At 31.6% G+C, this 25,794-nt stretch overlaps 1 protein-coding gene across 1 annotated transcript in view; it reads left to right on the top strand.

Moving 5' to 3' along the window:
- The window catches only part of LOC145292890 (bifunctional FAD diphosphatase/FAD synthase-like), a 117,430-nt gene that overhangs the window by 77,538 nt on the left and 14,098 nt on the right, over positions 1-25,794 (top strand). The window contains exons 7-9 of the mRNA XM_080139026.1: positions 8,527-8,615; positions 20,969-21,122; positions 22,933-23,013. Coding sequence (XP_079995152.1) covers positions 8,527-8,615; positions 20,969-21,122; positions 22,933-23,013 — 324 coding nt within the window. The remainder of the gene's footprint in view (positions 1-8,526; positions 8,616-20,968; positions 21,123-22,932; positions 23,014-25,794) is intronic.

Here is a 25,794-nt window from a genome sequence, read left to right as displayed (position 1 = left end):
AAAAGAATTGCTCTACATCAAATTTTGAATTACATAAAGTTATACATATTATAAAGGATTTTTGTGCATGCGTGAGTGTCAGTAGTATGTATGTGTTTGGTAAAATCGTTTACTATTTAACTCATCATTATGAATAATGGAATAGATATTCTAGGCAACAGGGTGAGTAGCATGGGCACATGATTGTTTTTGTAAACTTTACTATGTAGGAGTGTGCGGCACCAAAACCATACCATACCCCTCTAAAGAAAGAAAAAAACAATAACATTAAAAACTAATGCTATATTTATGTCTTATGTGTCCTGGGACGGGTATTTTATTAGCTAATATAAATCTATATCTAGAAAGTTAAAGAAAAAAAAGGGAAGATTCCTTCAATATATCCACATACCCAACTTTATATATATAGAGTAATACTTTATCAAAAGTATCAATAATATGTATGTGCTTGCTAAAATTTTAAACTATTGAACTGATTATGGAATATGTATTCTAGAGAACAAGGTGACTAACCTGAGCACACAAAACTGTACCATACTTATCAAAGAAAGAAAAAAAAAACAATAAAATTTAAAACGAAAGCCGTATTTATTAATGCTTATACGTATCCTGGAGTTTATATTCTACTAGTACTCATATAAAATGATGGAAAATTTTCATATATAAGTTATTATTTCTAATGATCTACAGACAAAAAACGCCCACCATTGCTTTTTATTTAGTGGAAGATTTCTTTCCAATTTCATTTCAAACTACGGAGGTGGGGTGGGGGGTCTGACATCCTTTTTGTTTTTCTTACTAATGAATCACTTTCTAGCAAAAGGTCACTTGAGGATGAGCGCTAAAGAGGTCGTCGGATGGATGATGATTGCCTCCATGAAGAAAATCTTAAACAATGGATGGCATGGTGTTTCGTTTGCCGAAACATGTTATCACTTTAATAGTCACTCAAAAATTGGTCCTGGATATAACCTTAAACTATATCCAATGGTGAGGCCCCAGCTTGTGGGCTTTGGGGACTGTGGAGCCACCCATTAATTACCATTGCTCCCAGGTCCACTCTGACCCGGAGTGGTAGTACCTGTTAGGGTCCCAACTATGGGTCAAATAGAAACCGACTTGAAAAAAAAACAAAACAAATATATTCTATTAAAAACTTTTTCTTCAAAATCAGTGGATTCAACATTAAATAACCTGAAAAGGGTTGATATGCCGTAAAACAAAAACAACCAACCAACCAACCACTCAAAAATGATCAATGGACGAAGTATAACCTTAACAGACTTATTTAACAACTGACAGATTAAATGGTAATGTGGAAGCCACTGGATGCGTTTTGATTGAAGTCTGTGATGTGTGATGCATTTTGGCTTACCTCTCAAACTGTTATGGTGGACCCTACTCTACACAAGGGAGATGATTCTGCCTGCTTCAGTCCAAGGGAAATAACTCTATTATATTTTGTTTAGGTGTACCTAACAGGTGAGGAGAAAATTACTTCGAGAGGAATTGATTATCCAAGAGGACGACTCGGCAAATATCTGTTCTTATTAGAATTGAAAATGACCATGTTATAGTTGGTTGGAAAGCAGACTAGGGGTCTTGTTTCACAGATGGGATGTTTTAGGAAAGAAACTTTGTTCATGGAAGTTTCGTTTGATTTTTGGTAAAGTGAAAGAAAGTTCTTTGCTGTTGTTGGAGTTAGATGAGTTCTTGCTCGTCTGATTTTGGTATGAAATAACTTTGAAGAATTAATTGTGAACTTCCAAGTTTTCGATCTGGCTCAGAAGCTCAACTTCATTAACTGAGGATTAAGATTGAGACAAGAGGTTGTAAAGGGCTAAAATACTTTTAATGCTAATCTTACCCTAACTCTTTGCATGCTTAGTGTCGTCGGCACTTTTTCAGTATATACCCACCACTTGTTTTAACCTTTTTAAGAAAAAATTTTTCTTTGTACAGTTACTGATTCTGTTGTTAGACACTTTTGTTTGTTTTCAAACAAATATTTTAGATTTTGAAGTTGAGTATCAGTTTCCTATATTAATATAATGTAAAATGGTGACCCATTTTTTTGCCCTCATAAAATTTTACAAACTTAATGTAGAAAAACAATTTAAAAAATTTTTTGTTTTACTTTTTTTTAACAAAAATAAAAATTTTTTCTTTGTTTACAAAGTAAAAAAAAAAACACATTCTACAATTTTTATACTTGTGCAGCAGGCACATGTTAAAATTTGTTTTTATTTTGGACTTAACAATTTTCATAAAGTAGTGAATTCACTATTTTACATTATTGCATAATTGGTGACATTTATTGGATGTGTTTCTACCAGTATTTTGTTTAATTCCCAATTTTTGAGAGACTATGGAGGCTCAACTATAACTCTAATGAGACTTTTTTATTTTGACTCAACAGGTTTAACACTACTTTTATTTTTAAGTAACAAGAAACACTTTAAAATAAGTTAAAGCTCAAAGAATTTATCTAGGTAGGTAGAAGAGTAACTTAGCTTTGGTAACATTTATTTGTTGTATATTCAATTTATCAACCCCTTTTTTTTGTTTTATTTGATATTCTAATGAATGTCTTTATTTTCTCTTAAATGACTATATTGAAAAATGTATCCTCTAAACAAAAATGCAATAAAGTAAATAAAACCAAACATTATTTTATATATATTTATAGAATTAATTGAACTTTGACTGTTTTATGAGCGAAAGTTTAAAGTTTATAAAAACAAGCAAAACAAATAAAAAAAGGCATTTTATTGTGGTTATTAGTTCAGAATTAAAAGAAAAAAACTCAACCTAAACAGTCGTTATTTCTTAAACAAAAACCAATGTGAATGATTGGAGGCTCTGATGTGAAAGATAACAAGTGAGTAGCTTTTCTTTTCAAATCGTCTATTTTTTTATTTCTAATTTGTCCATAGTTTAGAATAGTCAACAAAAATAAAGGGGAGAATAAGCATCAAATAAATGTTACCAAAGGCAAGAAAAGTTACTTATTTACCTACCTGGATAAGTTTTTTTTTGTGTGTGTTTTAAATTATTTTAATGCATTTTTAGTTCATAATTTTTTGTTCCAACTTAACAAATTTGACTGTACCTTTGTATAAGTACAGCCAAATTTGTTAGAAGTTAGAATGAAAAATTATGTCTAACAGAAGTCTTAAATCTCAATACTCGCTCAAAAATTGAAAATCAAACAATGATCCAGGTAATAAAAATATACAGTTCAGATTTTCGCACAACGTGTCAGTTATTAGCTGTATTTTTGTTTACTTTTGTATTTTTGGGCGATTATAGTGTCTTCACATGAAGGCTTTCACTATTTTTTCCATTCTAACATAACATATTTGACCATACTTTTTGTATTGAAGTAAAAACTATGTATTTGCAATCTAATAGTGAAAATTGATAGGACCTATGGTTATGAAAACGGACTTATAATCTTGTTATAAGTTTCTCATTACTTTTTGATGGTGTTTGAAAATTTAAAGCCTAAAGTTAATTTCTAAAAGGAAAAAAATGTATTTTTACGCATGAAAAAAAAAAGTCATGATGAAAAATTCTTTACTGTAGCTATGAGAACTTGAAAAATCAACTAAAGTTAAAAGTTAAATATTTCATTGTAAAAATCCCCTGAAAGAGAAATGTTATTTTTCTGTAACTATTTCAAAGATAATTAGTAAAGTCTTAAGATATTGAATAAAAAAAGCAGTTTGGTTTTACTAAAAAAATTGCTTGATTGTCTCCCCAAATCGAGTTTAATAACAGAAACTGGATTTCTCTGGAACAAAACAAGTATAAAGGTGATGCACAGATTTTCTATGGAAGCCCAAAATATCAAAAAGTCAGTTTTATTTTTAAATTCATAGAGAAATTGACACATTACCTTAATTTCTGTATTTTTGAAGATTATAAAAAATATTAATTTAGGTATTCATATTCTGTTGTAATAAAAAGTGCTTATTTAATTAGAATATTTTTCATTAAGATTTTATAAAGATTTAAATTTAATTTTATTTAAGGGCATTTTTAACAATAGCCAATAGTATTATGAGTTAAAAATTCACAAATTCAATAATATTCTGAAAATATCGATGAAATCTGTTTATCAATGTTTTTTCCTTAGAATTTGAAATAACTTTTTAAAATACCTATTGTGTCAATTTTATTTGATTCATTTTTTACATGATGACCCAATTTATTCTTAAATATGTTGTAATGATTAATTAATCCTTTTTAGATAAATGTAGAAGTGAATTTTAAGTGTGAAAAAAGTCAGTTAAAATCACTGATTACACTAACAATTTATTCATTGAAAAAGCCTAAAACAGTTATTTATTAATAATTAAATAGAATATGGCAGGTGAAATGCAAATTCTGTCTATTTTTTTTTACAATGTTGCCCATTCGTACTTCTCCAAATTATTCATTATTAGAAATGATCCCATTTTTTAATTATTTTTTCTTAGTGATCCTGGATCTCAATTTGTTCAATTTTTTTTTTCAAGATTAAAAAAAAAAATTCTTATGCTGATGTTGTATATCATGTATAAAAAAAATTATAAAATTATATTTGAAATTTTTGCAAGAATTGTTATCATTAAAATCACATGAAATATTTTTTGTAATTATTTTTTTGTTGAAATACTTAATTGAATAATGATATCGTTTGTTTGAGAAATTAATTTTTCTTCAAGTTATATTGATTTTATTAACACGGATTTTATAGGCTTTTTTTTTGTAATGTTCCTGATGTGGCTTATCACACATGGCAGTATGACTGCGACTACTGTCAAGACAGCTGAACAATAAATGCAAACCGAACACTTCAGTCCACATGATTCAACAGGAACAATGCCATCAATGCGACCCAATACGGTACCAAACGCTTCCATTGACATGACCCAACATGGTCTAGAATAATTCCGTAAAGGCGACCCGACATGATGTGAGCAATTCTGTCAATCCGAGCTGACATGATCCCAAACAGCTCTATTGACATAACCTGACATGATGTAAACAATTTCGTCGATCCAAGATTATAAAAAAAATCTTGCACTGATGGTGTATATCATGTATAAAAAAAAATTATAAAATTATATTTGAAAAATTTTTTTTTTTTTTTTTCTTGCGAACAATTTTGTGTATTTTTTCTTGATTGGCCAAAAGAGGGCAATGTTTTTATTTATTATTTTTGGTACTTATGCGGAGAAGATGCCGCACTGAAATAATAACATTATTATCTAGAAAGCCATTTTTAACATGGGGGGAGGGTGTTTTATAACTATTTTGTACTTTCATCTAACAATTTAATAAACAGATTATACTGTAAAATTTGAATTTAAATTGAAAATACTATAAATAAAAAAATAGCACATAAACTTCTCTGCATACATACATTTTTTTCTCTAGTTTTTTTTTTCGGTTTTTGTTTATGAGTTAAACTATTTAACTATTTTGTATTTTTACCAACAAAATTAGTGAGTATTTACTTCCACATCTAAGATATTTCTTATTGTAGTTAATTTAATTTTTCACTCTAACTTTAATTGATAAAAATAAATTTTCAAATTGTAATAATGCGAATGCAGCAATACAGAATGATGCAAAGGCGGTCATTGTCAAAAACTTTAAGTTTACGTAAATCTGCTGCTCTCATAGGCCATCTTTTGCAACTATAGAAATTACCTTGTTATATTGGTAGATATCAGCCTTAATTTGAAACCCCAAGCCGTTGCTCAAAATGACTAGATACTTTAAAAAGGCTGATTAGAGATCTATCAAAGACACCCCATGGAATAATATCTTTCCTTCCTCAGTGTGTAAATGAGGCAACTAAATGGGTCAAAGCAGACATTGAAGCACATGTTCTCCACTCTCCCCAATGGTTTACTTTGACCTGCACAGCTGCCAAGTGTGCAAAAGTAGAAAGAGTTCCACCAACACAGCTGCCATAAGTCAAGTAGAAATAAGCAAACATTTATAGAAGCTAGAAATCATTGCAAGAATGAAATAGCTGTAACCAAGAGAAGATATATTGGAATAACCAGAAAACACATTGAGTTGCAAATTTATAATAATGAAGTGAATAATGGACAATAAACTCCTTCTCCCACTATCCAACAACCATGATATTGCCTATGCAGCAACTGAGAAGGCTGGACTGCTTGCCTGGCAATTCACCTCTAACACCTTCGATACCACAAACCAGTCCTTTCCAAATTTCCTGTTGCAGAAAAATGCCAAACTCGATAATCTGATAATCACCTCCTCCCATGTCCATGATATCATAAAAAGTCTAGACATCGCCAAGCCGTATGGGCCTGATCTTTTCCCTTCTGTACTAATAAAATAATGCTCTGCTGAGCTAGTCCTTATTCTCTCCAAACTCTATAATAAATGCCTTGTTGCATTTTGCTTTTCCAATAGCTAGAAAATTACCTCTGTGGTACCAGTATTCAAGAATTCTGGTGAAAGAACTAATCCACTCAATTATCACCTCATTAGTCTTCTCCCTGTCTTTGCTAAAATCTTTGAGTTGGTTAATTAACAAAGTGCTAATCCACCACTCAACTTCTTTCTGACTGGTAGTATACATTTAAACAAGCTCATTCTACTGCGGATAGCCTAACACTAATTTCTGAATGCATTTACCATTCACTGGACAAGGTGAGGGAAAGAGTCTTGAATTTTAATAGGTCCCGCACTGTCAAACAAGCACTAAACCCTGTCCCATCACCCCAGTGTCACATCTCTTTGCTTATTTAATAAGCACTTTAATATATGCTCTGACAGATTGGACATATTTGTGCTCCCTCGGCATAAATACACCTAGAAAAGTGACTTTTGTTGTCTTTGATGAGATTTATTTGTTGATTATTTGTTAATTTTTTTGTGCTTCTACATAATTTAAACTACCTTTTGACAAACTCTTCTGGACTGGTAAGAGTCCTGACGAATGACACAACTTGGCATTTAATGGAAACAAAATATATTGAAATGTTTCGGCTGATGTACCTAAGACCTTCTTCAGGTGTATTTTACCAAACTCGGGTATCTACATGGAATTTCCGCCAAGATCATGGCATAACCAATAAAGTTCTTAGTTAAGTTCAGTTGTAGTTCACACTTTTCTGGAGATTGAATGTTCAATACTCAGTGTGGGAAATACTAAAATCCAATTGCGAATTACATAGAACTTCTAACTGATCATGGTGACAAAATGAGAATATATTCCCCTCCTCCCCATGAATTAAATGAAGGGTTCTGTTCAAAATTTTGTGCAGATTCCAGATTTTGACAGAAAGATTCTCGAGTTTAACAAGATTTACCAAAAGAAGGTCAGAGGTTACAACGGCCACTGTAAAAATAACACTCAAGATGAGAACAATAGTTGGAATAATCAAAATAATCATTTTTTGTATTCCTGCATTCTGTGAATGTAGTCATAACAAACGTTTACGAAGATGGAGAATTGTAGTTAGTGTTCATTTTTTATATCTATGATTGAATATGTTTTTTATGTAAACATTATATATGTATTATTTGTTTTGTAAAAATGCAATCATTATAATTTAAGAATATCATTCTTTTTTTTTTTTTTTTTTTTGAATCAGAGGTATATTGCTGAATAGAGGAAAAGGAGACATCATATTTGTTTAGTGATCGGCAATTACATTGTAGTATTTCTTGAATAGGATTTTAGTCAGTTGCAACACCATAAAAATATGTCATAAATTGGGGAGCAGTTGATATTTATTAAGGAAAGCTGTATTTTGATAATAATATCACAATAAGAAAATAAAACAATAATGGATTGAGCTTTAAAATGTTTCTGATGAACGAGAATTTCTGGTGATTGATGGGAGAGCAGAAGTAGATTTTTGAGTGAGTAAAAGTTACACCCACTTCCTGTAAGCCTGATTTGTTCTTTAAGAGTCAGGTTAAATGGAATTAATGTAGGAAATACTGAAGTCGAATATACTATACAACTTGAATTTAATTTGAAAATACTACAAAAAAATAATATGGTACCTTCTCTGCATAAGTAGCTTTTTTTCTCCAATTTAGTTTTTGTTTTTATTTCCTATTCTGTATTTCTATCAACAAAACTAGTAAATTAGTATTTACTTGCACTTGTAAGATCTTTTTAATTGTAGTTAATTTAATTTTTCACTTTAATTGAAGAAAATTAGTATTTTCTAAAATTATAATAATGGCAATGCAGAACCTAACTAGTTAAAAAAAAATTATTTTGACAACAAAAACAATAATGCAAACAAAATGTTAATTTGTAGAAACAAACATCATTTATTGGCAAGAAGCGTAATCATATTGAAACCATATGTAGCGCCTCTGTTTTTATAGTCCTATGGTGACTGAATTCATGAGGGGGGTGGAAATTAACTTCCTATTATTATATGCATATAGTTGTATCAGTAAGTATATTTAAAAGGGAGATTTGCTTTTGATCAATCCATTTATTATTTTCCTTTTTGTATTTTGTTTTAGTTATTACAAAGTGAAACTAACTTTGCAGTCAGAAAAAGAAGGAGACTTGGATGAAGCACAACATTTTTTAATGGACAATCTTCCAACAGGTTGTAAGATCTTTTAAATTTTTATTTTCTATTTTTATTTATTGAAATTTTATTTTTAAACTTAATTAAGTTCAGTGAATTTTAAACCATGGATGTACCGATTAGCAAATTGGTCGATGATCAATTAATCAGCCAATTAATAAGTTTTCTAATGCCGATTTATTAGCAAATTTTGTTGTCGTAAAAGAGACTAATACTGATTAAATTATATTATAAATAAAGACCAGTTAACTCTCTTTTTTGTTTGCCAGTGAAAATTTATCAAAGAAGCATACATCGTCTACACCATATCAAATAACAAACATGACGTGCTGTAACGGATAAAGTTCTTAGTAAAGTTCAGTTGTAGTTGACATTTTTCTGGAGATTGAATGTTCAATACTCAGTGTGGGAAATACTCAAAATCCAATTGCGAATTACGTAAAATTCTAACCAGTCATGTTGACAAAACGAGAACATGCTCCCTCCTCCTCATGAATTAAATGAAGGGTTCTGTTCGAAATTTGGTGCAGATTCCCGATTTTGACAGAAAGATTCTTGAGTTTGACAAGATTCACCAGAAGAAGGTCAGCAGATAAATAACAGGTATGACACGCTGTTAACATGCAGTCTTTTACAACTGCAATGAATTTGAGGCAAATAAATGTAAGCATATGGAAAATTATCCTCCTTTCTCTTATCAGATTAACATTATTATTTTTATTTTAAATCATTTGTCAAAGACAATTATTACTTCATCTTTCAGTTTTCATGTTGAGGAATTGTACAGTAAACTGGGACGATGTGCGAACCGAAAATAAAGCATTCTTCATCAGTCATACTCTTGTTCCCCATTTTCAATCTCTTGCTATCATTACATATATATTTTTATTTTTCTGGTTTAGATAATGTATATTTTATTGAGATAAATTACTAAATTGTATATCATACATAAGTAATTTAGGTACATAAAAAATTAACTAAATATTAGCAACAACCTTCAACCATTATGGCAACCAGTTTCTGCTGTGAGTATTTTGATGTCAAGTTATGTGAATCCATCACATCAAAGGGTGGCAAATCAGTAAAAACGTTTTACAATGACTAATATGTTAAATCATCATAGAAAGGTTTGTTCAAAAGAAGCAAAAGTTGCAGATAAAAAAAGGAAGCACAATGAGTTTTAAGGGGTAGACATTCCAGGAAGAAGTGATAGCAACTATGAGCCCCAGTAAATCACCAAACTGCAATAAAATCAATATTGGCCAGAAAGAAAGTTTGGGATATCAATGACCATTGATTACAAGAAATTCATTATCTGATAGGAGAAATGATTGCTGTCATTATTCAACCATATTCTGTAACATCTGACATTGGATTTAATAAGCTTATTGCAAAACTCTGTTCAAATTACAGCTTTTTATCAAAAAAGTACTTCATTGCAAAATAATTTTCGATATATTTACAAAAGTAAAACAAAAATTCAATTCTCTTGCTAAATTAGCAGCATTTCATGAACTACAGAGATTTGGACAGCTACAACAGATAATGCTCTTTTTCTGAGTTTGACAGGTCATTGGCTTTCAAATAGCTTTGAACAGTGCAGAGCTGTGTTTAGAGTGGTTCCATTCTCTGGTGCACACATAGGTGCAATAATAAATGAAGAATCGCACAATGTTCTGGATGAGTATAAAATTTTTAATAAAGTTTTCTTAGTCTTGCAAGATTCAGAAACAAATATGGTTGGTGATGTCAGAGAATGTGATTTAGAATAACTATCATACATTGTAACTCAGGCTGTGAAGATAACCATTACATCATTCAACAGAAATTCAATTTCTCACTTTAATCGCTTTCTATTAGCAATTAACAAATTCACTAAAATACAAGATCAGCTTAATTTGGAAAAACAAACCCATTTAAGGTGTGACCATATGGTGGAATTCAACATATTATATGCTGAAAATAAATTAAGAACAACGAAAAGCTCTTGTAATGTGTGCATTAATAAGATTCCTACCTTAACAACTTAACAATGTGGACTTGTTTGAAAAAATATCCAGTTCTTGAGTCCATTTGAAGAAATCACCAAAGAAACAAGTCACAGAACATCAACCATATCAATGATAATACCTACAAATTTATCTCTGAGGTTATTTCTGTCAAAAGCTGTCCAATCTAATTCTAGTATTTCTGACTTTAGTGGAATCCTTACCATTGTTGAACAATTCAGATTATCAATGGAAACAAGACTTTCATCCTATCTAAATGATAAAAACGTGTGTACGTCTATTTTCTAGGCCTATGATTCAAATATTAATTTTAAAAGATTCGCATAGAAAACATATTTGGAATTTGATTCTACATCTACTTTCCACTGATGATAATGAAGCAGAATCAGCAGGATACACTACGCTGCTGAGGGTCAAGAAGCACGGATATGTGTAAATTACACTATGGCAACTTTTAAACCAACTGACAAAAAAGTAACAAGTAAAAATATCACAAAAGATGCGTTCATCACTCCTAGTATAAGAAGATAATAGAAAGTAAAAGTACAATTATTTCTAATTCAAATTTGGCCTTCATTTTGAGGTGTGAAAAATAAACATTGCATCATTTATAATAGCACTGATGGACAATTTTTAAAGTATCATCAAATAAAACTGAATGACAGTAAATATGAATATTCAATACAATTCTACACAAAATGATTATTATGCCTTTTTTTAAAAACAATTTCAGCTGCAACTGACTTCATTATAAGTTGATGAAAATGCTGATATGAGCAATTTTGATGGCGGAAATAAACTACCAAATGTCATAAACATATACTAATTACAAAATCATGTCTCACAAAAACTATTAAAGCATACAAATCTTGAATATTATATGCCTAATCAATACCTACTGTAGAATGCTATATCCAAATGTCAGCTCTTTACACCATGTACTTCTTTAATAGTATCCTCAAGAAAATGTAATAATTTTATGTCATGTTTTTCACTTTGTTTATCATGGTGATTTAATTAAAGCAAATGTACATGTTCAATATCAATTTAATTTTAATAAAAGAGAGAGCTGCATGTTATCAACGATAGTTTTTTTTATACAATTGGTATTTCTTTGCAATTCTCTTCTGTTTCGCTTGGCACTGATCACATTCATCCATTTGAGGTGGTTACTTCAACCCCTCCTCTAATCAAACACATACAGAGAAAAAAAAAGATCAGTTATCCTTCTTCACTGCTTGTGGCACAAATCACTTATTTTTTATTGTTTATTAAATTGTTAGGTGAAAGAACAGACTAATTAAAAAAACACTCCCTCTTTCACATGTTAAGAAATGGGTTTCCAAAAAATTCACTGCATAAGTACTATTTTTTTTTATTGTTTTAACCTCTTTATTTTATTTTTGTATTGGCTTTGTTCAAGTTAACGCTGTGATTGTTTACAAATGATTTATTTACGGTTTGTTCGAACCGTTCTGCTTTATGTTAAATGCCCAGAAAAAGTCCCTTCTGGTTAATGTTTACCAGTTTTAAAATAAGCAAACTAACTTGGCTGTTTTTCAGAATAACAGAATATTTTTTTGACTGGTAAACATTTATCAGAAAGGACTTTTTCATAGCATGTACGTGAAGCAAAATGATTCGCACAAACCAGAATTTTTTAATGAGATTCATTCATTTTTCATACGAGAATTTGGGATGCTATTGTTTTTTTTTCTTTTACTTCATTTTTTAAAAATAAAACGCAACTTTGAGCAAATAAAATTTTGGTAAATGTTGCCTTTAACTATAACACAATACTGAGAACTGTAGTTTGGTTCTATACAGGTTTTGGGTCCCATAAGGACGAATATAACATTTAAATCCACCACAAATTTAAGTTTTGCTGATATAAGACATCATCTTTTTCCTATGTAGCCATGTTGATTTGTCTGATAAGTCAAACAACACGGTCATGGTAACGTTATTATATAAGAAAAATATGAGGTCTTTATATCAGCAAAACTATAAATTTGTGGTGGATTTAAATGTAATATTCGTTCTTACCGTACCTGAAAACCTTTAAAGTACCCAACTAGAGTTCTTGGTGTTGTGTTGTAGTTAAAGATAACATTATTAATAACAAAGTAGTCGCATCTCTTTCTTTTACAATTCCTTGAATGTTTTGTTTAATAAAAATTTACAATTCTTCTTTTGTTATCAATGTTATAAAACTTTGTTTGATTAAATAAAATAGTTGGAAATTATTTTGTTTCCTCAAAGTTGCACCAGTAAATCGCTTTTAAACAATCACAATGTTAATTTGAATGAAGCCAGAATGTTTTTTGTTTGATTCATTCATTTTGTTTTGTTTGCATTCCATTTCTATTCTTACATCATAATTCTGTCAAGCAACTGTCATCAGCCCTCTTTTTTCTTGGCTGTTGGTTGTGAACATTACTAGGAGTTATTCAATTTTAATTAAATTCTCAACGTTTTTTAATTTCATGATAAATAGATGGTTTGATTTATGAAATTTGGTGATTTTTTTTTCACTTCATAACATTTTACCGATAAGCTTCAGAAAAAATACAATCGCATCAACTTTTTTTTCTTTTGTACTTATGCAGATACCATACTGAAATAATAACGTTATTATTTAGAAACCCACTCTCAACATGTGAAGGGGAGGGTGTTTTGTAAGTATTCTATACTTTCACCCAACAATCTATATATCTATAAAAGTGAAAGTGTGTGTGTGTGCGCATGTCTGTCTGTCTGTCTGTCTGTGTACATTTCCCTACACAATAACTCTGTCAATTTTCAGACTCGAAATTTGATATACAGGGTAATGAGATTTGGGGAAATCTTTGTAATCGGTTTTCGGCCAGAAATTTGGCTGTTAAGGGTTCAAAGTTCAACAATTTGACCTTTGAGAGCTCTATCAAACTCCTCCGCCAATTTTGGGTATAAACACTTGAAATTTTAGATATAGGTTCCTTGGACATGGATCTAACTTAATAACTTGATTTGAGCCCAAAACAATAAATGTTAAGGGTTCATAATACGGGTCAAAGTTTAAAAAAAATATTTGACCTCTGCGGTCTCTACTAAATTACTCAGACAATTTCTGGTTTAAACATTTGAAATTTTACATGAACGGTATTTAGAGATAGGGCAAGCTTTTTAATCGAAAATTTGAGCTACCATTATATAAATGTATGTATGTATGTTTGCATGTCTGCCTAAAACTTTCGACAGAGGCGACGGATTTTCACAAGATCAGTATCGTTTTGAAGCTCGACCCTTCAAACGACAAATACCAAAAAAATTGGCTAAAAACATTCATTTCTTCACCCTCAACTGGGCACTTTTCTACGGGGAGGGGTCGCTTTTTTCAGCAATATTTTCGAAAGTCATCCTCTCTTTTCGATTGTCTAGCCTTAATTTAAACCTACGTCACTTCTGGTTTGGCGCTGGTCGTAACAGCAAAGACGTCACATTTTTTCCCCATTCTTTTTCTCTTTTGTGGTATGGGTTCGAGCCTGCCTTTCTACTACCACTTTTTTTTTTTTTTTGTTCAACACACACCTCCAAACACCCGAGCAACGCCAGGCACCCATGCTAGTTTAATAAACAAAAGATACAGTAAAACGTGAATTCAACTTGAAAATACTATTTAAAAAAATAACATGGCATTGTCACTGCATTAGCACTGCATTTTTTTTTTTTTAAATCTAAATTAATTTATTTAAATAGGATTATGATTTAAGCTACTTTTTAAAAATATTTTTTCAAATTAAAACCAAAAATTACTCGGGGGGGGGGGAAAGAAAAATTAGTTTCGCTTTAAAAAAAGTTTGCTGTGTTTATTTACTTTCAAAACATTGATTTTGTACAAAACACTAGGTATGGGCATTTTCTTTTGCTTTGTGCATCTAGGCAAATAAAGCTGGGTACAATTTCTTTAGAGCCATTTGATAGGAAACTGGATTTTAATATCACGTTTCAATGGTTAATTCATTAAATTAAATGATACATAAATTTTGAAAATGAATTACACATTTTCTTTTGTAAATTTGTTGCAATTTTTATCCGATAATAAAGATTGTTGTTTGCTGAATTTGATGCTATTTTCAATTTTTTTATTAGTCGAATGGTGGAAATGCGTGAGAGTTTTAAATTATAAGGCTACTGCCAGACCTATTATGATTACCCCATCCTTCAGTGTTCACGTAGAGTAATTGTACAGCAAATTGCAACCACGCGTGAACCAAAAATAATATATTCTTTATCAGTTATACTCTTGTTCCTCATTTTGGTCTCGTGCTGCCATTATGTAATATTTTTATTTTTCTGGTTGGGACAATGCATATTTTATTGAAATAAAAAACTAATTTAATATTAGACATAAGTAATTTAAATACGTAAAAAAATTAATTAAATATTAAAAATCTTCAACCATTACGGTAACCAGTTTCTGCTGGAAGTATTTTGATGTTAATCCCAAGAATAATAAAAGAGCTGTCTGCAAGTTATGTCAAACCACAATATCAAAGGGTGGCAAACCAACAAAAACTTTTACAATGACTAATATGTTCATCCAGAAGAAGCAAAAATTTCAGATGAGAAAAAAAAAACCACAATGAATGTTCAGGAACAAGACATTCCAGGAAGAAGTGGCAGCAATTATGAGACTCCAGTAAAACACCAAACTACTATAGAATCAATATTGGCCAAGAAGAAAATGTGGGATATTAATGACGTCTGGTCACAAGAGATCCATTATCTGATAAGAGAAATGCTGCTCATATTCAATCATATTCTGTAACATCTGACATTCGATTTAAAAGGTTTATTGCAAAACTTTGCTCAAATTACAGCATTTCATAAAAAAAGTACTTCACTGAAAAAATAATTTCCAATATATTTACAAAAGTGAAAACAAAAAGTCAATCATCTGTTGATGAAATTAGCAGCATTTCTTTGACTACAGACATTTGAACAGCTACAACAGATAATACTCCTTTTCTAAGTTTGGCAGGTTATTGGTTTTCAAATGACTTTGAACAATGCAGAGCTGTACTTAATGTTGTTCCATTCTCTGGTGCTCACACAGGTACAAGAATAAGTGAAGAATTGCACAATGTTCTGGATGAATATAAAATCTTCAACAAAATTTTCTTAGTCTTGCGGGATGCAGAACAAATATGGTTGCTAGTGTAAGGGAACGTGGTTTAGAATAACTTTCATGCTTCATACATACGTAGCAACTCTCAGTAAATGACTCATTATTTTCATAAAAGGCTGTTAAGAAAATCATTACAACTAACAGAAATATAGTCTCTCACTTTAATCACTCTCCATTAGTAAATTAGCTGAAGTACAGAATCAACTTAATTTGGAAAAACATAAACTCATTCAAGATGTGACCACATGGTGGAATTTAACATATTATATGCTGAAAAAAATTTAGAACAACAAAAAGCTCTTTTAATGTATGCTGTTGATAATAAGATTAACAACTTAACAATGAGGACTTGTTCAATAAATTGTTCAGTTCCTGAGTTCATTTGAAGAAATCACCAAAGAAGCAAGTCACAGAACTTCAACCATATCAATGATATTACCTACAATTTTAGCTTTGAGGTCATTTCTTTCAAAACTGTCTAATCTAATTCTGATATTTCTGACTTTAGCAGAATCCTTACCACTGTAGAACAATTCAATGAATCTATGGAAACAAGATTTTCATACTAGCTAAATGATAAAAACTTGTGTGTCTCCTTTTCTAGATCCAAGATTCAAATTTAAATTCCAAAAAAATGACATGGAAAACACTAAGAATTGAATTCTACATCTTCTGATGATAATGAAGCAGAATCAACAGGATACACTCCAAGTTCAAGTTCTGTTAAGGGTCAAGAGGATCAAAATGAAAGTAAAACTTTATCTCTTTCAAATCTGTTTGATGAATTAGCTTCGAATAAGCCTACAGTAACAAATCAAAACTTAGAGCAGGTAGAAGCTGAGTTAAACCTAGAGACTGCAACTACAACAGAAATACAAGAATCACAATCTGAACTCAAAAGGAGTAAATCCCTTATGGTTAAGTGTACAAAAGAACTTGACCATTACTTGCAAGAGGTGATGATCCATTTCAGTGTTTGAAGAAGACACAGGAGACCTTACCACTACTGAGTAAACTGGCATCAAAATATTTAAATGTACAACCTTCATCTGTAGAGAGTGAGAGGTTCTTTAATACAGATGGTAATGTGTATGAACCTATGAGGAACAGGCTGTGTCCTGAGAAGGAGAAACTAATGTTTTTACATTACAAAAAGTATTCAACTTAAAATACTGAGGAGACTATGAGAGCAGAGGTGGCAAGCAGCAAGAATAAAAGAGGAAGTAAAGCATCAGCAGGTGCAGAACTTCAGTTTATAATTATTCACTTAAAGAATTACAATTTGTACTTGGTAGTTGGTTTGTAATTTCTCTTTTTCATATCTAATTGTTTAATTATATTTATTTAAGAATTGGAAATTGTACTTTGTATTTTGTAATTTTATTCAATAAAGGTAAAAAGCCATAACAGTGGCCAGACAATTAACAAATGTTAAGTTAAATTAGCTGTTACTATGTTAATGTATTAAAGTTATCTGATGGGTCACTTGGCAGTGATGAAATAGTTTAAATTTAATAGGAAAGAGAAAAGTAATTAATCAGCTGATTAATCAACAAAGTGGCCCATTAGGTCGATTACCGATTACCTGCCAATTAATCGGTACACCTCAGATCACTACCTCTCCATCCCACCTGTTAATGTTGAAAGAGCAAACCAAGATGCAAAAAATCTAGTAATCTTTACTCATATTTAAAAGATACTTTGTCTACGTGTGCTAGAATTTGTTCCCTATGGACTCCGAAACAACTGGGCCGATTTTTAAAATTTTTTCACACAAATGTACTTTGTGTTTGGGAGTATTCATAGATAGGTTTTTTTTTTTATCAGAATGCTTCCGATAAGTATTGAAAATTCATAATCAAAATAATTTGATTAAAAAAGGAAGAGTTCGATTTTGACTAAAGTTAACATCTTTATACAGTCTAAAATCACAAGGCTCTCTACAGTGCAATTTAGACTACATTGCATTGTGGACTAAGTCATTGCGAGAGGCATGTGAGCTTCCTCCTAGTACAATGAAGTGAGTTCCTGGCAAGAGCAGGCAATCAATCGATTGGTTGATAATGGTAACACTCTGCTTGTTAGTGATGACAGAAGTTCTTGTAACTTATTGTATCCACTTCTAACTTTTGTAATCATAATAGTACTTGCTCCACCTTGTGCTCCAATCATATCACCAAGGTAACAAGGTGTCTGACAACCTCAATAACTTTGCCATTAAAATGTACTTTTCTCCACATCGGAGTTTTCATCTGTTTCTATTGTGTCACACAAGCTGGTAATATGTGATTAGCCATACTTGACTTTTCAACCTCCCCACATATTACAGCTTTCCGGCGTTCTTACTTTTAGTGGACGGCATGTCTCACCTTTGTATAGTTTTCCATATTTACATGAGATCTCATACAGTTTTTAGTCATGACTTTTTCCACAGGAGGCACGATTCGCACAAGATGCTTTCAAAGAGTTGAGTCGCTCCTGAATACTGTCCTGATGTCATATGGATTACAGATTCGTTAAAGTTTTTCAAGCATGCCTTTTATATATGGTATGCAAACTGTGATAAGTTTTTAGCTGGTCTCCTTTGGTATCTGGTCCAGATTTCTTGGAGCTGATGTCATGTTTTCTGGATAAATGTTTTGATGGAGGGTTTTTCTTAAACTGTCCATCTGCTCTTGATATGCATTGCCGTTACTACATATTGCTTTTGCTCAACATGTTTTGCGCAACAGATGATTCCTTTTGTTAGATTATATGGATGGTGTGAATTGAAATTTAGATATTGTCCGGTGAAATTCGACTTTTGCTATACAAATGACTACTCAGTGTACATTATTTGTACATCTAGGAACGGATAATTTGTTATGTTCTTTTTCCATCGTGAACTGCATAGATAGACGGATAATGTTCACATGGTCCAGTAATGTTTGAGCATCTTCCTGGTGAGGCGACATATCATTCCTAACACCATTTCCTCAGATTGGTTAATACTGGGGACAATGGTAATCCTATAGATAGAGCTTCTTCTTGCTGGTATATATCAAATCCCATCATAAAATATGTGGTTTCTGCACAACATCTCTGTTAGAAAATCAGATACCTTCGATTTTTGTGAAATTTTAACAATAAATTTAACAATGTATTAGGCATAAATTAATAAATATTTTCCAAAATTTCTTTGGAGTATTTTAACGGGATTCTAGAAAATTGAACACAAGTTGAAAATTCAGATTAATTCAAATTTGCATTAAATTTGATCCATGTTTCTTAGACACCAGTTAAGCAAGATTCTAAGAGTCTACATAACAAATTGAAATTCAGAGAATTTCAATTTGTTATGTAGACCCCATAGACTTGAGATATTTTCTAGTATTTACTTCAACAATGCTCAATATGTGAGTAGAGCTAGGTGGTAAGTTCTGAAAATATATGGCAATTAAGCTACACAAAATATGTGCTTCTTTGTTCCTTAATTACTATATAATTTCATAAATCATATATTTTTGTATATTTTGGCAGCAAGTCATTATTTAGACATGTCTGATTGAACACGACAGAGTTATTCTTTTTTCAGATCTTTCTGGATAACTTTTCTATTTGCCGAGTGATCTTTTTGATTTCGGTAGACATATTATATAGAATGCCACTCAAAAGTTGTTGTTCCGCCATATTTTTCTCAAGCACTTTCTATCAGTGCATCGTCAGAAGCAATTATTGCTATTTTCTTTTCCTTTTCTTTACCTTTGAGGCTTGGTGTATTTATAATTTTGCTTATATATATATATATATATATATATATATATATATATATATATATATAATTTTTCAGTACAATAAAAAAAGTTTTATATAATTAGATTGTATAAATTCGAAAATAAGTTATCGACCTTTAACTGATTTTAAACACATTGCGATAAAAATATTATAAAGGAACAGTTTATAGATAAGAAAGATTAATCAAAAATAATTAAATGACAATAAAAGAACTACTGTAATATTAAATTTAATTAAAATATTAATAAAATAAAATTATGTATGGATGTAAAATTTAGATTTAATCAACAAATTTTATTACTGGAAATAAAATTCAATTTATTATGTTATTAGTTTTGTATAAAAATTAAATAGATATATGTTATAGATATTACAATTATTAAGTAAATATATATATATATATATATATAGAGAGAGAGAGAGAGAGAGATTAATTATTATAAATAATAAATTAATAAAATATTAAGTAAGATATTTTTTTCTTAGTGTATATCAAAATGAATACAATTTATTAATACGAAAATTTAAATTTTAGTGACTTTACTTGAAAATTCAAAATGGCGTGATAAAAGAAAAGAAATAAAAGGCAATTGCAACTTTTCTCCCAAGTTTAGGATTTTGTAATTATACCCAAATGCGTTTTGTTTTATTTTAATGTATTGATGGTTGCTATTTCTTCTGAGGAGTTAAGGGCAGAATAGATTCATTGATTGATATAATAATTAAATTAATGATTTTGCGCTACGAAACAAGTGCGGTCAAGAATTGTACATGTCAACGTACCTAAAAGAAATAAATTATAAGATGGTCAACACCTTGAAATTTGTAATACACCCTTCATAACCGAGACAAGATGGGTATGCGAAATTACAATGATTAAACATTGTCCAAATGCCTAAGCTCCATTTGTTTAAACAAAACCATTACTTTATATGCTAGCGGCAGTTTGTTAGTATGCTCCCCAATATGCTCAACCCAAGATAGGGAGCATTCATATATATATATATTAAGACACATTGAACTTAGTCGGTACTAAAACGGGTGATCATTTAGGAATTCCAGGTGCTGTATGTGCTCTCTGCTTATCTCGGCATTGTTTCTAGTCATCCTGAACCTCTCCTTGCCACTGAACTCAAGCAGTGCTGATTCAGGAGGATTGTGGTTGGAGATTGTGCAACCCTTGCCTCATAATTACACATGCAGCTACTCTTACAGGAGTATCCATTGTCTTTCAAGACTGAATGGAGGCTTCCACTAATATTCAAGTTTCTCTATAAATGAGATCGTCTAAGTATTAAAATAACCAAAATATTCCTTCGTCAGAAATCCACATTTAAAAATTTTTTTTTTTATTTTAAAACACAAAGTCGACCATATTTACTTTTGTCTGAATTTTGCTTTTGTTCTGACATTTCTAGACTCTCTTGTGTCATATGACAAGCATCCGATTAAACATGCTACGGAAAGGATCTATGCAATTGTTGAATCGGAGGATTCAGAGGAGATGTCGTCATGGCAACGGAAATTGAAATCTGCTGTAAATACTATGGAAATGTGCTTAGATAATTATTCGTAAGTTATTTCTTTTCTTTTCCACCACCACCACCACCACCACCACCACCACCACCACCACCACCACCACCACCATCATCATCATCATCATCATCATCATCACTGTCACCATTATCGTCATGTTTTAACATTTGTTTTACGTACTAGCATATGTTGGACAGCTTTTAGAAATTAACTTTCAAACTAACCTATTTCTGGCCAAGTCTTTCTTTATCCTTCTTTCTCTCAAATCCTTATCATAGAATTATGATACAAATTAATCTGACAGTGGCTTTATTGCTGTCGGGCTGAAATATGGTTCTGTCCAGTTCTGGGAGGTCCACTTTTTTCGGCTTTGCCTTCTTTCTGAGATGAGATTGGTTTGTTGTTAATTTCCTGAGGCATACCTACCAGGGAAATGACAATGAAGCAGCTCAGGCTTATTTTGTAGGCCAAAGTATGCTTATCCTAACGTGCAGGCTTCTCAAAAGCATACGATAAGGAAGTAAATAATATAGATTTGAATCCTGTTTTTACATTCCATTCATCATTTTCAATCCTCTTATGCTATTCTTCATTATTCAATTGACAATCCATCCATCCCATTAACCCATACCTTCAAACCTATCCCTGGTCAGATCTTTATTTATATTTCTTTCTCTCAGGTTAAACCCTTATCACTTCCTCCCATGTTTTCCTTCACCTTCCCCTGATTTTGCTTCCTCAACTGTTCTACATCTACTAACCCCAAAACTCTCATCCATTCTTTCAATGCGACCAAACCAATTAAGTCTCCTGTTCTACACACATCTCCCTATACTGTCCAGATTTAATCTTCCTCTGAGGTCACCAGATCTAAACCTGTCTTTAAGACTTGCATTACACATCCATCATATAATTCTCATATCATTTCTCTTCATGCAACACATATCCTCAACTTTCACTGACCAGGTTTCTTTTCTATACATCATCACACTGTGTACATATGTGTGATAGACTCTTCTTTTGGTTGATAATGGTAACTTGTTAGTGATAACAGAAGTTCTTGTAACTTATTGTATCCACTTCTTACTGTTGTAATCATACTAGTACCTGCTCTGCCTTGTGCTCCAATAGTATCACCAAGGTAACAAGATGTCTGGACAGCCTCAATAGCTTTGCCATCCAAATGTACTTTTCTCCACATTGGAGTCTCATCTGTCTCTATTGTGTCACACGTCTTTCAACCTGTAACGTCACTTTTTGTGTACAAACACTTGTTACAATCACTGATCATTTTTCTTTACTGCTGAAACTCTAATCCTTACCATGAATACATTTTTTTAAAAAATCTGTCTGAAATTCAAAACTTGTAGAGGAATGTTTGAATGTGTTCCTTTGTTTATTATTCCCTAGTGCTATCAGAATCAGATTGTCTGAAGATACTGGCTTCCTGATCTAAAATGCACCAAACATTGATGTTATAGTTATTGTTGATGTTATTATTATTTTTCTTTGCAAAACCTTTTCTACAATTACTGGATTTGGTATTAAATAACCCCAAAAGGATTGATTTGCCACAAAACAACAAAACAACCAAACCAAACATTATGAATAAATATCTTAAGATATAAAAGAACTTGGGCCCCCAAAAAATCTTTTTTTTTAAATTATTGAATTCGACATTAAATAAGCCCAAAAGGGTTGATATGTCATAAAATAAAACAAAAAAAAAAACAACCTTGTTTTTTTGTAAAGATTTTTTTCTTCATAAATCTACGTGTTTTTTTATTTATTTATTCGATCTTAATTGATTGATAAGTTATGATATTTCTGGGTTTTTTTTTTTCAGCCTGCCTGAAATTGCCATTGGTTTCAATGGCGGCAAAGATTGCACGGCACTTTTGCATTTATTCTGGGCTGTCGTCAAAAAGTGAGTAAAAAAAAAACTGTTTAATTCACTTAAATTCATTATCTCCTTCTCCACAAACCAACCAACCTGAGTATCTTTTTTGCATAACACATGTGAACTTGCCTAAAAGGTTAGGAAACAGCTTGCATGATTTTTGGAAGCATTTTTTTCACGCTCAGAAGATGTGACGTTGCCAGTTTCACAGGTGTGATGTTGGTAATCTCACTTTTTTCTATGAATACTATTATGACATATGTTCTTCAGGATTGTGTGAGCTATTTCCTGCTTCATTTGTTCCAGTTCGTTTGACTCATTGGCCTAATGGTCTCCATCAAGTCACTGTTTTAATACCTCATTATAATACAGCTTCTTATTCCAATAGCTTTTCAAGAATTGCAGGCGTGTGGAACTCTCTATCTGCTGACTGTTTACCTCCTCATAGCCTTGGTCTTTTTAAGACTAAAATGAAGTGTCATCATCTTTGTGATAATTATCTTTTGTTCTTGTTAGCTCTTTCATCAAGTGGCTTCATATCTTGTCTCGAGTGATTTCCATAAAAAAAGCACATCAGTTATTAGCTCATAATAAGAATGATCTCCATAGATACAGAATCATTCCTACAAAAATTCATGTTCTTATGTCAACATAAAAACATAGCAGACATTCTTGCATATACTCACGTATCTTAAACTACTTTCGAGATGTTGGTTAATCTGGATATTATGGAAACGTTTTAAAGGACAAAAACAAATCTTTACAAACTGAAACATGGCAAATAAACAGTCTCATATTTTGGACGATTGGACACATCTAAAAGAAATGTTATTGAGTAAGCTGACCTACCCATATCAGGAATAAATAGACTTACCCAGAGACAATAAATACAAGTACATCCGAACGTTACTGTATCGATTTGCACTGTTCACAGACACATGTCAGTCAAGATTTCAACCTCGGCAATTAATCCAGCAGCAAGTAGGTCATTTCGGTAACCTTTTATCTGGTCGGTTGAGGCATTCGTTCTAGGTTGTTCTGTGAGGTCCACCCTCCCAGGCCTTGCTTTCCGTTTTGGGGTGAAGTAAGTTTATTCTATACTGCCTGAGGTACCCCAACTGGAGAATACTGATGGTGCTGCTTAGGTATTTTTTAAAAAGGTCAGAGTGCTCATCATTTAGGATTGCTGGTTTGACTTTCCCCGCCTTCCTGACCTTGTGTCACATCTTTCTGCGATAGGAAAGAAAGTAAATACTATGATTTGTGGCAGTTATGGCCCCAGGATCATGACGTGTACTTCTGTAACATTCTTTTGTTAAAACATTTTTTTGTTAATTATACCAACGTGTTTATCTTGATTATTACCGGTTTGAAAGAATATCATGAGATTAAGATGTAAAGCGACCTCGGTTTTTGCACATAGTAATAATAATGATAATAATAATAATGATAATAATAATAATGATGATGATGATAATAATAATAATAATAATAATAATGTAAAAAGGATCAGTTTTAACAAATTTTTACATCTGGATCTTTTCCTTCAACAATTACAAAGAACTTTTTCACACCATCAATCGCCATGGACAATAACACTCTAGCTGAGAGTTCATCATTCAAACTCCTCAGCCTAACATTCACAGGAAACATGAATTGGAACAAATACATACAAGACATTGCTAAGGCTGCTGCAAAGAAAATGGATTCCTTCTTTACTGTGCTAGAAAAATATTCACACCTGGAAGTCTTTTAAAAGCCATCATTTGCTCATGCATGAAGAATTGTTGCCGTATATTGGTCAGTACATCAACCACTAGTCTCTTTCTATTAAACCGGGTCTGGAAAAGAGTCTTCAATCTATTAGTTCCCACGCTGTCAACCAATCTCCAACCTCTGTGCCATCACTGTAATGTTACATTACTGTGCTTGTTTTACAAGAACTTTAATGAAATGTACTCTGATGAATTCGTAACAGTGGTGCCCCCTTGGCTAAATACCCCTTGACTAACTTAACATGCAGCAAAATCCCACACCTTCACTGTACAGGTACCCCGATGCTAGAGAGTCTTCTACTTCAGTAGTTTCTTCCCTCGACTGTTAGACTTTGGAATTCCCTTCCTGTTTCCTGCTTCCCTGACTATACTGACATGCAGAAATTTAAATGTAATGTGAACAGACATCTTGCTGCTCAACTCCCTACTTAGAGTGTCCCTATGGTCTCTAATTCACAGTAAACCTTTATGTCTCAGTTGCAGTTTGTTTTGGGGGTAAATATGAGTAAAAAAAAAAAGATGCAGTTTATTCCAGTAATTTGTTTCAGCAATTCTGTTTTTGAAAAATGTTTCCAAAACTTATGGAAAGTGTTCAAAGATGTGCAACCATTGTGTGTTAGGAATTCACTTCCTGTTCCCTGTCTCCTTAACAAAACCATTTTTTTTCTTCTTTCATTTTTTTTTTTTTTATTAAAGGAGTCTATAGCGAGGACAGAAGTTAACTTGTTTTTAAATTAAATTTTAAAATTTTAATTATTTTTTTTAATTGCTTTATTTATTCCAAACAAGGCATATTTCCACTGAAACATAAGAATAGTATAGGTTAGATTTATAAGGCCAGTCTGAGTGGGGAGTTGGGCAAAAGATGTTTGTTAATATTATATTTAAATTTCTGCAAGTTGGTTTTGTTAGGGGAAAAGGAGATCAGGAAAGGAATTCCAAAGGTAAACATTTAGAGGACAGGAGCTATTGCGTAGAAAATCTTCCGACATCTAGGGACCTCTACAATGAAATGATGAGATTTAAAAACTAG

Source organism: Euprymna scolopes, chromosome 14, assembly GCF_053919585.1.
Source record: "Euprymna scolopes isolate OS-2025 chromosome 14, ASM5391958v1, whole genome shotgun sequence".
Taxonomy (NCBI): domain Eukaryota; kingdom Metazoa; phylum Mollusca; class Cephalopoda; order Sepiida; family Sepiolidae; genus Euprymna; species Euprymna scolopes.
Note: the sequence above shows the minus strand (reverse complement) of the source record. Positions and strands in the feature narration are given on the sequence as shown.